Below are 15,029 nucleotides of genomic sequence, written 5' to 3'. Positions count from 1 at the left end.
CGTGCTCAAAAATTTTCCACCTTTAGGGTTAAATTCCTTCTTTTAGTCAAGGTCCCTTTCCTTAGCCGACCCTCGTAGCCTTGGTATTGCCTATCCATTAGTTTGGCCTACACGTGAATCTGTAAGAAATTTTTCACGTCGTGAAACAGTAAGTGTTTCACGCTGTGAACTGCTTCAAAATGGTTCACGCCGATCGGTTTACTGAACTTTCACGTGCTCAAAATTTCGATGGATTGCACCGTGTTAGTGTTAGGATAAGGGTTTCTATTTTTGGAAGGTATTCTCATGATTTTCGATGATAATCTTGGCACTGATTATGTGAGCGATTTGCAGCATGAAACTGCAAAAAAAAATGGTTCATGGTGTAAATGACTGCTGCACTTTCACGTGGAGCTTCCCGCGTCGGCAGTATGTGATTTTGGGTGCATAATACTTATCCAAATGATGACAATTAGATTGTGCCACTCCTAAGGAATGAAATGAAAGTTCCTGGCTCAATCAATGGTACTTTATGTTTTTTATTTTAATGAATTAAAAAAAAAAGAGAAGAAAACAATACACAACCTGCTCCTTCACGTTGGTGTTTTTGGTGATGCAAAATTCAAAATTATCAAAAGTAACATCCTTTCCTAAACTACTCCCCATAACATTCACACATCAAAACCGTATCTTTTTTTTTTCTACCACACATACCTTATCCCTTCATTTTCCACACAATGCACTACCAGAATGCAAAGGCAATAATGAATCCTATGCAATGGGAGCTGAAACTCAAAGAGGATGGAAGAAACAAAGGCGTTTCCCCGACAGCGACGCCAAAAATATTATGGGCTACTACACCTCCAAGAGGGAACTCTACACATTACCTTCAAAACAGCCTAACAAGTATCTATATCTATCTATTACGCACAGAAAAGAGAAGAAAGAGGGTTACATGTCAAGAGTGTGGCTTAGGGGCCATCGCGCACTGGGTAGCCCCTAAGTCAAGAGTGTGGGGGAGGGTAGACTTACCTACCATACAACACGTAGGTTACCTACTTCTATATAATCTATAACGGTTTACAAGAAGACACGTGGCAAAGTTTTTAGGCATCTCCTCCTAGACTAGCCATGGGAATTTGAATAGGGTGGTTCAAACTTCAAACTTTACTTGAGTTTTAATATAATTCAGTGTCAGTTAGGTGGCAATCAAGAACGAGCAGTCTGAAACATTAAATGCCTAATTGTCAGAGAGACAGACAGAGAGACACTGGGACCTTGGGCTTCTCTTTACATACATTACAAGTTACATGTACCCTATCTCTCTATGCAATGGTGCATGGCAAACTGCCCCTTTCTTTTATAATTAAATAAGAAATATCAATAGTTAAAATATTCTTTTCTTGAAATATAGCTAGCTTATAACTAATTCACTAACTTTTATTCCATACATATATTAACTATTGGGAATTATAAGATAAGATTTAAATCAAATATAATAATGTACGTATTTATTTGCTTATTGTGTTTAACATGCAGTTATTAGAATATATATATATATATATATATATAATCCACAAATTTAGATAGGTAATGATTTAAAATGTTGTGCATGTATCTTTTAATAAATTGAGTGAAATTCGGATGTTTTTTAAAAATATGTGTAGGAAGATAAAATACATTTTTTCACCTAGGCAATAAAAGCAAAGATTAAATTACCAAAACCTTAGTTCACATTTTAGTTCTTCACATATAAGGCGAAAATATTTGTGTGTGCATTTTTGTTCTTCACATATAAGGCGGAAATATTTGTGTGTACGTGAGAGAGAGAGAAGAAAAGAAGAAGAAAAATATGATGACCAAGAGCTATTCTTTGCTATGTAATGCGTGGAGAGAGAAAGGAAGAGAGAGAGGCTTCATATTTTACATTAAAAGAAAGAGAGATGAGAGAGAAACTGATGCATTGATCGGTATAAGTACCAAAATGTTTTTTTTCTTGCATTAATTAATTAGTGTGTGAAATTTCATGTGAAATGCCAAAGGTTGTATGCACCATAAGAATGAAAAAATACCAAGATTTTTATTTTAGTAACAAAATCAAGAATCTTGATTCTCGACATGTTCTAACACTTGTTCTCGTTAGGGGCTATAGGCAGCGCACGTGGTAGGTGCATTCTCCTCTTTCTCGCCTGCTGTGCTGCTGGCTGAAACCCTCTCCATGTGAGCTGAAGCTATAAGAGGAGCCCTCTACTAGGGTCCAAAGCGCACTCTTGCTCTCTATTATCATGCTTTGATGCTCGATTTATCATGAGATTCAAGGTAGGTTTCATTCTCTCTTCGGGGAGAGTTTTGCGCCCCTCAATACTGAGACTAAAGATGCTTAGACCTTTATTTACTAGAGCTGCATCATCACCAAGAGTTCTTATTGAGGCCATCCACCACAGACAGGGCAGGACACTCACCACGATACCACTCAGCCATTCATCACTGATCCTCAGAGGAGGAGGAGGCGACGACAAGCGCATAGAGGGGAGGGGAGTAGGAGTATGCGAGGCGAAGCGCGTAGAGGCGAGGCAATTTAGAGACCCACGAAGAAAAGTGAATAAGTACCCAACAGGTTTGATATCCACCCACGATGCATTGATCGGTTGGGCAATAATTGAAAGAGAGACCTCTGGACGATACTCAAATTTCAATAGCCTAATGCTTGATATTTTGGAGAGGGCCCAACCCACAAGTCAACCGAGGCCCTATCTGGGTCAGGACTCAGGACACAGGTCGATTTAGATGGAAAGGGCTTTTGAGCACGGCCGCACCTGTCGGATCATCTCTGAGGTCTTCTTACTCGCTTTGGCCGGAGTGCGCGTAGATGTAGTCATCCCATTTGTCAGGTCGATTTAGAATTCGAGCAGAGTGCGAATCATGGCGATGTCGTCAGAACATCATCTACTCGTCTTTTTTCTCGCACTGGCCTGGATGTGCTTAGATGTAGTCATGCCAGCAGCAGATTTGGTGCCCGACGCTGCCATAGAGGTTGCTTGCAGAGGCGAAATTAGGCGTTGGGCGCGTCTCCCGTCGATTTCTCCGGCCGGCTCCGACAATTTTGACGGGCTCATGGAAGGGCGCTGGTGGCGGCAACAGGAAGATTTATCCACCGACGGTCCATCAGGGTGGCTAAGCATGCTACGCAATGCCGGAACTTTCCAGTTTGCCTCCCTGCAACCTCTTCTTTTATCCCAGCGGCGGACGGCGGTGGCTAATATATCGGGCCACTTCTATTTAGGCAATCCCGACGCCCATCCGATCCCTGCGCCACTCATCCTCGATGCTTCCGGCTTTCTGCACGCTGCTTCTGGGGAAATATGCCTGGCTTGCTGTCGGAGGGCGCCATACAGCCACGCCGGCATCGCCCCCTCCGGCCAATACTCCGCCGCCGTGAGGTCAGCGTTTCTGTTCTCTTAACTCATAGTGTTGTTACATCGTCGGCGGGCTGGGACCTGACGGAACCTCTTGCAGGGAAGTAGAGCCCTTGCCGGACTGCCAAATACGAGCATCCATCAGATTGCACTATCCCATCGTTTCTGTTATAGACACGCCTGTTAGCGGTCGGATTGAGGGGCTGTCGGAGAAAAGCCCGTTGCCGGCCACTGTTGTTCTGTCCGGCGTAATAGTAAATAAGAAGGACGAAGACGTTGTGCGGGCAGCGCTACAGTCCATGGAGATGCTATTGGAGCTGCTAGAGCTGGTGGCAGTGGCGGTGCAAATACGACGGACTGTGACGGATCCAGCTGCCGGAAGGATGGTATCGGTGATCGGTGCGGCGCTGCAGGGAGGTGTTCTGTGCCACCGTTGGCTAGCAGCGAACTGGCAGCCGGTGATACACTCCAGGCGACGATTTTACCGCCCCTTGTGGAAATCAAAGCAATGGGTGGCGGGCATGACTGGCGGAGCTGCCGTGGCGCTCTCTTATTGGTTGCTCGCCCTGGTAGCGCTCAGGGTGAAAGCGGGAGCGTTCCGCGTGACGCCGCTCTTGTGGACTCTGGTTTTTGCTGCGCCTCCCTACTACTTTGCCTGGATTGCGGCCACGAGGTGGCACCCCAGCCGCCCATCGGAGGTTTTCCTGGAGCTCCTCCTACCACTCTGGCTTCTCCCGCAGGTGATTTCAAACGTGGCCACGGATGTTAGGCCACCCGGCCCGCTGGCGCCCGCCTTTTTGCTGGGCGTGACCGCTTGCCGCCTCCTGGCCCTTGCCCACACGCGCTTTCGCCCGCGCCTCGCCGATTACACTGACGTCTTCCAGCACCTGCCCGCCTTCCGCTACTTCTGGCCGCTGGCCCTCTGCGGCCACGCGATCCTGGCCGTCGCTTGGCTCCAGCAGTCCTACGGTGGGCGTTTTTTTCTCCCCTCGAGCGTCCGCCGCTCTTCCTCTACTGACTCTGCTGCGTATGTCCATATTCAGCTGGCTCATTAACGTGCCGGCACGATTTTCAATCTATATGTAGAAAAGTTTGAAATTTGATCAAATACAGAAAGTATTTATCATCTTCAAGTTGTAACCCTTCATTAATTAATACCTATAGTCTTTGAAACAAATCATCTCTCTCGATTTAAAATTGTGTGCAACTAATTCCTAGTTGATGAGAGGACTCCTCCAAGGCCCTACATGCCCTTTTACAAACACCACACTCCACACACACCTGCGGCGGGCAACATACAAGATAGCATCATTCGGAGTAACTAGTGCAATAATATTTGCAAATCAGCAAGAGAGACTTCATAGGGCATGATGTTGTCACACACATTGTTGAAGGGTTCATAGCTTCATAGTCATCTTGGATTACGTCATATGCCCAAAATTGGAAGGGCTCGTAGGAGTGGGGAAGGTTATGTTGCAAGCATTAAGTTGGGACAGAGACTCTCTTATGGCTTTTTCCTCCACATCCACACTTGTGGTCATTCAGCAGAGAAAGAGGTATAGTGTCTCACCATGTCCTCCTTTCCTATGGCCAACAACCTCGCCCACAATGTTTCTTTGCTAGGTCACCAAAGGAGAGAGGCTTAAGCTTCGATTAGAATCATCAACAAATCATCGTGCATGAATTGGTGCAATTAGGATCATCAGCATAGATCATCATGTAGGAATTGGTGGAGGTGAGGAGATGGTTTTCAAATGTCTTCTTACCTAAACTAATTCATTGATTTTTTCTTTTTAAGAAATGTTGGACCCCTATTAGGGGCCAGTAAACTTCCTATTTTTCATTAATCAAACAATTGTCTTTTCAAGATTCTCTTGGCTATTTCAGAGTCTCATGTGTGTGTACAAATGTGTGTACTACCCCAAAGGGTTATGTGTTTGTATGTATGTGTGTAGCCTTATTTATGTATATGTGTGTAGCCTTATTTATGTATGTGTGTAGCCTTATTTATGTATATGTGTGCGTAGCCTTATTCATGTATATGTGTGTGAATACCTACATGGGTGTTAATCACTCTTATAACTCGATAAAATAAGTGTATGGCATGTGTCATATGCTTATATGTGTATGCGATTTATGTGAGTCAAAATTTAAGGTCTACAGCCTATAAAAGTATGTACTTTGTGTACTTCACAACATAGGAATCAAAGTACTATTGAGTTGTGCAATCATCTCTCTCTAGAGCACCATCGTTTCTCTCTAACTCTCTTTTCTCTCTCTCTCTTACTATTGCATATACACTTCTACCATGGCTATCTTTGAGCCACCATAGCCCTTGCTTGTACCTAACCCTAATGATGCTTTCAATTGGTACCAGAGTAAGGCTTTTAGGGTTTAGCATTTTAGGGTTTCGTTGCTATCTGCTGACCTCTAGCCACCCTACGTATCCTAACTGCACTTAAGATGGTGTTTTTCTTTGTGTTTGCTACAAGTCATGTTGCTCTTTGCTCACCGTTCCCCTTGTCGCCACTACTCATCATGGCCGCCTTCCTAGGCTTTTGCTCTCGTGGATTAGCAGCACTCGCTATGCTCACCTTGGGGACCAGATCTACCCTAGGTTTTGCGAGAATGTAGACCTCGAGGCTACCATTTCCACCTTGGACCCTAATAGCTCATTGTTAGCTGCATTTTGCAATGCAGTCAATGACATTACCTACTCTATCCCAAACTCCACCTTGAGTTGGATTCCTTTGGAGTTCCTTTTCGGGTACGAACAATGGATCCAACCATAAGAAGGCAATGAGCAGAGCTCTCTCTCATGTTGGACATCTCCGGACTACGTTTATACCAACCTCCTTTGAAGAGCACATCCCACTTAATCTCATTGAGCGGAATATTGCTTAAATTGCTATTTACATCTTGAGCTTTGATGTTGAAGAGCTTGAGGATTATGATACCCATGATTTGCCCCACTGCTGGAATAGATAGATAGAGAGCCATAGGAGACCGTTTTAGACTCTACCATTGAGGCCGCAGAGAGCTCTCACATGGCGCTTGTAAGCATCCAACCTCATGAAATGCCAAGTCGTGACCCACCACTAGCTTCATTGAGTGCCATCACCATTGAAGGGGTGGAGTACCTCCTCATGCAGGTTGTGTTGGAGCTCTTGGAGTTGAGGGAGGAAGAACTCTACAGTACACTTGGGCGAAATGCCAATGATCAGTCCAAGAAGCTCTAACACAGGTTGATGAGGGTGTGCGATATAATGAAAGTAGTATAATGAAAGTAGTGTAGATGACATCTCTGCTATCATTGTTGTCTAGAAGTAAATTGAGTATGTAGCTCCTCAATATAATATTTTCGATGAAGAGTTCGAGCAAGAGGAACTCTTCGGAACTCAAACACACCATGCGACACTTATCATCGAGTTGGACGATGTGGCAGACCCATTCTAGGAGCAGAGACGTGAAGGCACCCTTGCAGAAGGAGCTCAACCAAGCAGAGAAGGTAACTTCTTTTTACTAACAGATACTCCCCAAATTTGATGTGTGGGGCCTCCAAGGCATGCAGGGCTCTGCATGTGATGGCATGCCCATCTAAGGCCTGTAAGGCATCAGTCCGAAGGCTCTTTGAGAAATCTTGGTTCTATAACCCCACACATCAAATCTAGTTCCATTTTGAAAAAACACTCTACCTCTCCCATGCATTGCATGTTCAATGACATCAGTTCTTATTGGTGTGTAGGAAATTGTGTATCTTGATAAGCTTGCATCGAGAGACAGAGTGGAAGATTTGGGGGCCAAGGAAGGGTTCGGGACTCTGCACTAAAGAAGTACATTGGCAAACTTGCCAATTATGTGATAGTCTTCCACAAGATTTGCTCCCCAGGGTATGCAGATAATTTCTTGAAGCTTAAAGCACTTACAAAGGGTGCTTCATTCAAACTTATTTCGACTGATTCAAGTTTGAAAAAAGTTGTTCTAATTCGACACTTAAAGCTGCTTTATTTGTTCTCGACTCAAAGGTGGGGGCCCCTTGGATTCTATGGTGGCCCTTGGTATCATTTTTGCAAGGGTAAAGGATCTCACCATGATCAGGGTAAAGCTTAGGGCAGAGCTCAACGGGTTTCATGTTCTGACCAACCATCAAGGCGACTTCACACTTTGGAGGGCCCATGATATAGCCATGATGACTATGTAAGAAGCCCACGATATAGCCATTATGACTATGTAACTTTGTTTTATACTATGAATGGAAATTCGGGTTGCGGAGTTTTTTGTTTTAACATGTGTCTTGTGATGTATTCTATTAGTCGACTTGAGAAAATTAATTCAAATTAAACACGTAATTCAAATAAAAATTGTAGCCATTCAAAGACGCAAATAAAATAAATTCTTATAAACTCAAATTAAACAAGACTAATTTGCAACATAAGGTAAGAGCATAAATTTTGGATATTTATCAAAACATACACTAAGGTTTACATAACTTTTGAGAATCTATGCAAGGTATGTAAAAATATAACTAAAGATCTTGGCCTAGAGGATCTCTTCAGTGTTGCATGTATCGCACCAAAACTGTATATCCTTTTCAGTGATAGTGACCCTCTTTGCATGGACAACTACAAGCATTCATTGATTTCTTGATTTTCCTGATCAAGAAGTGAGACATGGTGATCTTGATTGGGTGACTTTGATCTTCTTGATTCATTTTCCTAAGTTTTGGGCCATGGGTTGGGTGAGGACCAAATTTTGAGGGAGCCGCTCCTAATTTCAAATCACAAGACCAAAATTGGGAAAAAAAACTTGTTAATATTTACTAATGCTAATCCAAAAATGTTTTTGCTCTTCCTTCTTCTTTATGCTTGATCTTGGAGTGATTAGGGCTTCAATCCTTGGCTAAGGGATGGCATTAGCCTAGGGCTTTGTTTAAGCATGACATTGGCTTCAATTCAAGCTTGACAGTGCGGATTGTCATGGAGATCTCCTGCCCGTTAGACTGTATTTTGCTGCGCCGATTTTGCCCCTTTCCTTGGTGCTTTAGAGCTTCATTAAGCATGTCATGGCTATTATGGATGGTTAGGCATAGAGTGAGCTTGTTTTGAGCACTATGGGGAAGCTATATCTCCACGTTTTGGCCGTGGGGAACTGGAATCGACTACGCATGTTTTCCCTTGCCTGGGGTTTGGATTCAACATGGAAGAGGCTCTATTTCAAGCTTTATGCTGCGCGTTTTTGATAAGGAGGAGTTGGCCGCCTACGATTGAGCAAAACAAGTCTTGAATATCACCAGGGAAAAACATGCTGAAATTTTTCCTATTCAGGTTTTTCCTTACCATTGGTGAGTGATTACAAGCTATATTGTAAGAATGGAGGTATTTGAAGCAGTAGGAGAACCCTAAGTAAGATTTGAGCATTCTTGCCATTTACTTAGAAACATTTTGGGGGATTTGATTCCATTTTCAGCATTGCTTGGTAATTGAGGATTTCCATGGTTCAATCTATGGCATTGAGATCCTTTCATGCATTATTACCTACCATCGAAAAGTTGTAGATGCCATTCATGCTATGATATGTCACATGACATGTATGAATCATGCTATGGTTCTATGTGAGCTTATGGAATGAAGATTTATGCCATTAATCATGTTTGATGCAAGTGATATAAGGCATGCCTTATGCTCTTGTGAAGAGGCATATGTTTGAGAATTCTGAAGGGCTATTAAGCCAATTCTAGGGTTAACAAGAGCTACGGCCATTATCTTACATCAAGGAGTCACGGTAGATACACCAAAGGGTCATACATTAAAGATATGAAGCCATAGTGTCCAAAGCTACAGCTTGGACGGGCGCCCGTAATGGTGTGATGGAGTATTTATGGCAATTCCTGCTTCAAGAGCGTGTGGTAGCAAGATAAGATGAAGTCCTAAGTGATGTACTTCATGGATATATTATGAGAGTAGTCATTGTAATAGCATTAGGCCTCTTATGAGCCTAAAGTGCCCGGTCGGTCATAGTTTAAGTGAGTGTGAACACTTATGGCCATGTATATAAGTGAATTTCTCTCATAATACAACATACTCTCCCATTGTGCAATTGAGTCTTGCTCTTGCTAATCCTCTTGCTAATCTCTCTCCCTAATGCATGCTAAAGAGTGTGTGTGAGTGAAGTGAGGTGAGAGGAGGGAAGAGGACCCATAGTGCAACGCGGTGGTGTGACAACGCCCATGGGAGACGTGGTGGAATTGCTTCTCAAGGAGTTGTAGAGCTTGGAGACCTCAAGGGTTACGATCTCAGCTATTGGAAAGATCCTCACGACAGTTGTGGTTCACTAGGTAATCTCTTTTTGGATGTGTTTCAAGGGGGGTTAGGGTGATCCATAACATTTTTGGCACCGCTGTCGGGGAGCCATCAGTTGGCTTTTTTCATCGTTTTACCTATAATCTATGCATAACCCATTCCCCAATAACTTGATTAATGGTTTTCAATGAAAAAGATGTGGATTTGATGGTGATTTGTGTGAGATTTGGTGTAGAATAGCTCTCTTTTTTTATTTTGAAAAGAATATTTTTTGCTTAATTTTTAGATTAATTTGTTGTTTTTGTGGTTTTTCATGGGCTTACACATAATTTGTATTAGGTTTAGTTTGCATCCATTGCATCAAACAATGCAAGAGAATGTAATTTTTAGTGAATGTTAGCTTTCTTTAGTGTTAAACATAGAACTAAGATCATTAATTCTAGTTTAATTGTGCGTTTGTTGTTGAAATTGTTTGGATTAGAGTGTTACCAAGCATTAGGAGTAGCTTAATCTTTCACAAAATTTCTTAAAAACCATCAAAAAATCCTTGAATTTGACTAATTTCACTTAATGGACTGATTTTTGTCATTAAGGGTGATTAATCTTGAGAGGCCAAAATTTTAGAAAATGTGTTAATTGGGATTTAAATTGATTATATGAGTAGTCGAACTTGGTATTTTTGAGTGTTTTGAGAGCATCTAGATACACAAACACTTAATCACATCAATTTTTTCATCAATTAGAGAAATTTGACTCTCTTTGCTTAATTTTGTCTTAAAAGAGGAGACCTTAATTACGAGTCTAATTAATCTCCTATTTTAGATTAATTTACATAATTTTTGATACACAAAGATTAGCATTCCCTTGCTCTATCCAATGATGTGCTCAATTGTGTGAATTAATTAAGGATTAGTCGTTAATTAGAATCCTTAATTAGTGTAACAGAGAAAAATATTAGTGAAAGATTTAATCTTTAATCACTTTTTACATAGCTCATTAAGGCCAATGAGCATTCAATCAGTAGATGCTCATGAGTTGCCAAAATTATCCATTTTGGGGCTCATTTATGAAGGGTGTAAGGGGTGTCATTAAAAGGTTGACTTTTTTGATTCCCACTTACCTTTTTGGGAAAATGCCCATATCCCTTTCATTTTAAATTCAAAACAATATTCCGCTCCCCAAAAAGAGAAATTCGTATTTCCCACGACTCAAAAAAAATCTGGCGCGAAAATTTTGGCCACAAAAAAAAGTCCGATCGTGAAAGTCTGGCCGTGAAAAAAATCCGGCGTGAAAATTCCAGCCATGAAAGTTCCAGCGAAAGTTTTGACCGTGAAAAGTCAGACGTTTAAAAAAAACGAATTTAATATTCCATGAAGTCCGAGATTCATGGCGTGAACCATTTTCTACAATTTCACGGAACTAGAGTTCACGCATCCAAATTTTTTTAAATTATAGTTTTTAAAACTCTTGAAGTCTGTCAACGTGAAAAGGGGTCCGTCGATCCAAAAAAAAAAGGAACTCTGGAAAACACCCCTGTTTGGAGACCCATATCTCCTAAACGTATATCCGATGAAGGCGCTCTAGGGCTCATCGGAAAGCTAACATCAAGCTCTTCGACTTTGGACTCAGTCTTCCGAAGTCAAAATCGACCATTTTGGCCTCCGATCGACAGCCTCAAAATTCGACCCAGAAATCGAGACAAAAAACAGTCCAAAAACCACGAAAAATCATTAAAAAAACAACGCGAAAACGACAATGAGCCATATTCTGGCTACCTTTTGAGGGTCTAAACGACAAAATCACGGACAACTCAGGGAAACAAAGTTGTAGTACTCCAAAAATACTACAACTCCCTCATACAGAGTTTTTCAAAATTCCTTTTGGAACACTCAAAAACGTACTGCGAAACAGGAAACAAATTCTCGAGAAAATTTTTCGTCTCGAGACAGTGATGGAAAATAGGTTTTAGGATCTCCTCTTCCATCTGGGAAGTTCCTAGTATACGCTTTTTCCAGAAAAATATCTGTGTCATTCACGTGCGTATAGCGTCAGCTAATTAGGATGAACGGACACCCGTTTTGATCCAACGAAGAGTACGCCAAGCCTCTTGAGGCTGTAATGGGCTGTGGGAGAATATAAAAAGCAAAAAAACCTAAAAACCTTAAAAAAATGTGATTGCTCATTAAGGAGCATTTAGACACTCTACCATGGCTACAATAGAGGGATTGTCAGGGATTACACAAGGACTGAACCCAATGGCTGACATCTTCGAGCCATTGCAATCTATGCCATAAATTCACCTCCCAATACCATTGGCCATGCCTATAACAAGCGTGTCATCAGGTTTTACACCCCTATCACTTCCATCCCCCCCAGGCTTTGGTCCCTTACCTAATATTCCCGCAAATCCTCTATAAGTACCAACCCTTTCGTAGATGCCCACACCATGGACATACTGAATGGACATACTAACTAGTCTAGGAAGGAGGGGGGTGGCCCAAGGACTCAGCGAGTCTCTTCCAACAAGAGCACTCACATATGGCCTCAGTGATTCATACATAAATACAGCCGTTCAAATTTCTAAAATTATGGACAAATATGACGGAACAACAGACCATGTTCAATTCATTCAAATGTTTGAACAGAGATGTGAAGCCTTTGAAAATCTCAAGTGCCCCACTAAGGTACATGTGTTGAACTTATGCTTAAAGGGAAATGCTAGTCGATGGTTCATCGCATTAATGCCGACGATCAAGACCAACTTCAAAACCTTGAAATTAGCCTTTATACATGGCTTTTCGAGACAAGGTGATTATTGGAGTGCAACAACAGAACTGTATTCAATTGAGCGTCACCCCAATGAATCCATTAGATATTTTATCTTTAGGATAAAACTCACATTGTGAGTCATGGGAAAAATTAAACGATATTCAATTGAAGAGATGTTTCATGATGGACTTAAAGATAACAGCTTACACAACTTGATCATTGTATCCAATCCGAAAACATTCGATCAATGTTGCAGAGAAGCAATACGTTTAGATGACAACATGCTAGAAGATGATCACGCTACGAGGTGTTCCTCCTCTAAACCAAGTGAAGCAATCGCAAAAGAAAGATCGATCTCGGAATTGACATTCCCATAATTTTATGCAACCTTGCTTAAAACCTTACAGCCAACATCTCTAAGAGAGGATGAAAACCTTCAAACTCAAACATCCTTAATGACTCAAACATCCTTAATGACTCTAAAAGTGAGGAACGAAATGCCTTGTGTTGAATGCAATCACTCTACCATCCTTCCCACAATAGTAACATGGGCCTCTTCTTGAAGTGTAGGAGCTGTGTCCTCTTCTTGAAGTGTAGGAGCTGTGTCCTCTTCCACGAAAGTTGCCTCTATATCCTCCTCTTCCTCGAGGGGTAAATTGCTTTCTTTCTTGATTGGAGGGGTTCGAATCTCCTCCTTCTTGATGGCTGCCCTGATTTTGCCTTTCATTGATTCTATTCCATCCACCTCTTCCACGGCCACACCATGGTTTTCCTCTCACTGCGACGAATGCTTCATCTTTGTTCTTGGAACTCTTCATCCCACTTCCTTGTCTTCTTAACTCTTCTTGTAGCAAGAGAGCACTCAACTCTTTAAAAGTAGGAGTGGTCTCCCTCACCATTAGGGAAGTCACCAAATGTTGCCATGGTGAGTTGCTTTCATTCATAATAAGACCATTCATGGTTATGCTTACCATATCATCTGTCACAACCTCATCCACTGAAAGCAATTGGTCAGTAATATCTTTCAAACGAGTCAAATCGGCAGTGATTTGCTCATTTGGTTCCTTCTTAAAAGCATGCAACTTTTGTTTAAGGAACAACAACCTTGTTGTATTTACTGATTCAAATAGGGTTGAAGGATTGTCCGTGCTTCATCTGCACCACTTATTTGAGGAATGCTGCTGTCCTTCACATTCATGTTGATGTAACAAAGAGCTTTTTGAGCTCTTTTATCAAATTTTGCTTGAACTTCAAGTTCTTCTTCATACCTTTCATCCTCAGCCCTCTTCTCTTGAGGTGTCATATTGGGCACCATTACTGGCTTCATCACATCAGGCCTTTCATCTTTGCCTTCTACAATCTCCCACAAGTCTTTCAACTTCAAGAGATTCTTCATCTTAAACTTCCAAATTGGATAGTTTTTGCCGTCAAGCTTCCCACTTTCTGGGAGCACAAAATCAACCTTGTTGTCCACCATTTTGACTGAATTACAGCAAGCAACAAATTAGAATAATCACTCCAAAATACACTTCAAACACGCAACGGATACCTTACTGTTTTGGGGTCTTCAAATCCTCAATTTTAGAGGTCTTTGGCTGGTCTTTTGGGCTGCAAATCTTCTTCACTTTCATGCCTTCATGGCACTCAATCTTGGGCTGTTCTTGGCTGGTCTTTTTCTTCATTCATTGACACGTCTTTCAAACACATATGGGCTGCCCTCTCTTCGTGGCCTCACCTACCATAGGGCTGCCCCTTTTCTTATGTGCTTGTCTTTTGCTTGATCTTCAATCAAGCCATGTGGGCTGTTGCATCTCTTCCTTGGAGTCAAGGGCTTCATTCTTCGTCACTTGTGTGGCGTTTCTACCCATCAAACTTGGGCATTTTCTCGCCATAACAAGGCTGATTGCTTTCTCACCTTCTTGGGGCTGATTCGCACTTCATTCATGGGCTGGAAATTCAATCCAACATGCCCACGCTTTTCTCCATCATCTCGGGGCTGTTTGCTTCCATTTTGGGGGTCAAAAACAGGTTTGAAACCCTAATTTCGAGATGATTCAGTTCCATTTACTGATTTCTTCTACTTTGAGCTTGATTTTTCATCACTTTTAGGGCTGGAAACTGTGCAAAAACCCTAATTTCAGGATTTGCAGAAGTAATTTGCTGATTCGGGGGTCAATTTTTTGTCGAATTCTTCCATCCTCGAGTCGAGTTGTCGCATTCGAGGTCTAGAACAGGGCTGAAACAGGGCGATTTAATTTCGCCTAATTTTAGAGGCTCCCAAAATCTCCTCCAATTTTGGCAGCAATTTCACCATTTTCTGATTCCTTCGCCTTGTCTCGCGCATTCAACACTGCCTCTCGCGTGGGAAGTGAGAGGAATGCTCCGATTCAGGGTTGAACACGCAAAATCTTCATATCTTCACTTTTTGGAATCCTCTTTGAACTCTCTTCGCGTCAAACCGTGCGCAATCGCGAGGGGATCGCTTCTATCCAACTCTCATGCACTCTCCCTGCTCTGATACCATGATAAAGTACAAGGAAACTTGCTGAAAATGAGATCAAAGAGA

At 42.0% G+C, this 15,029-nt stretch overlaps 1 protein-coding gene across 1 annotated transcript; it reads left to right on the top strand.

The window, feature by feature from the left end:
• Positions 1-2,790: 2,790 nt before the first annotated feature.
• On the top strand, positions 2,791-4,572 carry LOC147609647 (uncharacterized). Its single transcript, XM_086787698.1, has 2 exons — positions 2,791-3,419; positions 3,496-4,572. Exons 1-2 carry the CDS (start codon positions 2,902-2,904, stop codon positions 4,448-4,450), a joined length of 1,473 nt encoding a protein of 490 aa, XP_086643824.1. The 5' UTR covers positions 2,791-2,901; the 3' UTR covers positions 4,451-4,572.
• The last annotated feature ends 10,457 nt before the right edge of the window (positions 4,573-15,029 follow it).

Source organism: Cibotium barometz, chromosome 51 (assembly GCF_041138505.1).
Source record: "Cibotium barometz isolate CiBa-2024 chromosome 51, ASM4113850v1, whole genome shotgun sequence".
In the NCBI taxonomy this organism is placed as follows: domain Eukaryota; kingdom Viridiplantae; phylum Streptophyta; class Polypodiopsida; order Cyatheales; family Cibotiaceae; genus Cibotium; species Cibotium barometz.
This window is presented reverse-complemented; position numbering and strand designations above follow the sequence as displayed.

Excerpts from the sequence above, each read along its gene's own strand:
- LOC147609647 (XM_086787698.1), top strand. The coding sequence starts at position 2,902 with ATGGCGATGTCGTCAGAACATCATCTACTCGTCTTTTTTCTCGCACTG. Across the intron at positions 3,420-3,495 it reads CAATACTCCGCCGCCGTGAG|GGAAGTAGAGCCCTTGCCGG; the intron begins GTCAGCGTTTCT and ends AACCTCTTGCAG.